Source organism: Oratosquilla oratoria, chromosome 14, assembly GCF_046742065.1.
Source record: "Oratosquilla oratoria isolate Oo_2021 chromosome 14, ASM4674206v1, whole genome shotgun sequence".
Lineage (NCBI taxonomy): Eukaryota > Metazoa > Arthropoda > Malacostraca > Stomatopoda > Squillidae > Oratosquilla > Oratosquilla oratoria.
Genome location: NC_134790.1, coordinates 54,070,053 through 54,072,154, shown reverse-complemented (window position 1 = coordinate 54,072,154; position 2,102 = coordinate 54,070,053). Strand labels below are relative to the sequence as shown.

Sequence of the window (2,102 nt, the reverse complement as noted above, 5' to 3'; positions counted from 1 at the left end):
CGGCCCTATCACATTATCCGGCCTTTCAGGCCGCGCAAATCATAACGCACCCCTCTCCAGAGCAACCTCCTATTGAACCTACGGCTCTAGCCCCCCCTCCCACTCTCCCTCCTGGTCCTTCCCTCCGCCCCTCCGTGCCGGCGACAGGTATAGGACTAGAAGGCCCCTCTCAGGAGGAACCCCCCAATCAGACGTCCGTCGGGTTGGACGGGGTGGAGGACCACTACAGTTCTTCTTTACCTTATCCTCCTACCATGACGGACTCTTTTGAGTTCCGCCCCTTCTCATGGTGTGACCTTCCCCGGTCCTGGGAGTACTCGTTTGGAGAAGGCCACAAGCTAGTGGCCTGGTCTCCCGACTACTCGCTACCGGAGGGCTGGAGGAGGAGAGATGACGTTATCCTAAAGTGGGCCAACGACGAGGAGGGGGCTAAGGTTCTATATAAGATTGACCCCTCTCCGCCCCGGCCTCCACGCCCTCCAGGATTTCCACCTCTAACACTCTGGACGCATTAGGTGCTCTCCTGGAGAACCCTCGTTTAAACCCTGATGGGCATATGTTTGTCGACAGGTCGGGGGACTCGCCGGCGGTAGCACTCTCCCCAAACGCCTGGTTCCCGCAGGAGAAAGGGGAGAAGGCCTTAGACATCCCTGCTCTCTTCGAGCGGGCCCAAGACCAACCCAAGACGGTTCCTCCTCGACGGCATATCCCTTCATCATTCCCCGTCGTCCTGCCACCACCCTTCGCGCCGGAGGGCCTGCGCGATTGCTTATGGCACTCGGGCAGGGACCCCGCCCTCCCCCATCAACTTAGTGAACCGGAGGCTAAGTTGCTGACGACGGAGGCCTCGACCAGACAAGACCTTGCCTCTACCATCTCGACCGTCACGGCAATCGCGATGATGAGGAACTGGCTGACGACGCTCGCCACGAGCTTTGAGGACTTCCCGCGGGAAGAATTGAGGTGAGTGGGATATTTCAATCTATACAGAGGGTCCAGACCTGTCCTGGCGAGAGACGCTCAGGTAGCGTCTTCACCCAGGACGGAGCCTCTTGACTAGCGCCCGAGGACGAGGTCGTTCGGAAACGACCTCGGCCTTGCATATGTTATACGTTCTACAATTGAGCGATGTGACTTTATTACACCCTCCGGGGATCGGGATCCTTCTCGCCCTACTAATTTGATTCGCGTGTTTTCTGTATGCAGACACACCCTGGCGGCACTCTCTACCGTGGCAGAGGGTACAGCCAACATGGCGTCATCAGCCCTACCCCCAGCAGCGAGGGCCTTCACCGCGGCTCGTTTGGCAGCTCGTCAGTCTGCAACGCGGTCGGCCCCGGAGATAGCTCGCCGGGGCGTGGTGAGAGCAGCTCCCCTTTCCCGTGGTCTGTTCGACCAGGAAGCGACAGACCGCGTCTTCGCTACGGTCCCGACCGTCATCCAGATCCAACAACCCTCCCAACCTTCGGAGACACGCGATAGTGACCATCTCCGCTAGCACAGTTCTGGACTTCCTGTCTTGGCTAGCTGACACCACCAACAGGGCACCGGCGACGATCTCGGCTCACTCCGCAGCCCTCGCTGATCCACTCTGCTTCGGCATGAACATCAGAGTGCCACAAAGGGAGCGAAACCTTCTAATGAAGGGGATCCGCGCCTCGAGAGAGCCGAGACGTCAGCCGGTCCTAGCCTGGTCCTTGCATCGTGTTCTGCAGTACCTGACGTTCGAAGGGACCATCATGGAGGGGGAACACTTCCTTCAACGTGCCGTCTTTCTGCTCGCCCTGGCTACGGGTTACAGGGCGTCACAGCTGGCGGCGATCACCCGCCACCAGTCCTTCTCCAACCTGGAGGAGGACTGCTCTGCCCTAACTCTCGCTCCATCACCTACATTCCTAGCCAAGAATGAGCAGGCGGACGACATGATTGGCCCTATCAGAATACCATCCTTCCTGGAGGAAGGAAACCCACACCCGCTGTGCCCGGTCCGTGCGTTTAAAGACTACGTGGAACGCACGGAAGGGGTGTCCGAGGATCATCTCTTCTACAATGCGAAATCTCGGAACCCCCTAACCCCGAGGTCCCTGGCGCGTCTACTTTGC

The 2,102-nt window shown here is 59.1% G+C and overlaps 1 protein-coding gene across 1 annotated transcript; it reads left to right on the top strand.

Moving 5' to 3' along the window:
- The first annotated feature begins 433 nt into the window (after positions 1-433).
- Positions 434-1,646, top strand: LOC143032549 (uncharacterized). Its single transcript, XM_076197417.1, has 2 exons — positions 434-963; positions 1,207-1,646. Exons 1-2 carry the CDS (start codon positions 557-559, stop codon positions 1,496-1,498), a joined length of 699 nt encoding a protein of 232 aa, XP_076053532.1. The 5' UTR covers positions 434-556; the 3' UTR covers positions 1,499-1,646.
- Positions 1,647-2,102: the final 456 nt, after the last annotated feature.

Coding starts and splice junctions, on each gene's coding strand:
- LOC143032549 (XM_076197417.1), top strand. CDS start 557: ATGTTTGTCGACAGGTCGGGGGACTCGCCGGCGGTAGCACTCTCCCCA. Junction 964..1,206: donor TTCCCGCGGGAAGAATTGAG/GTGAGTGGGATA, acceptor TTCTGTATGCAG/ACACACCCTGGCGGCACTCT.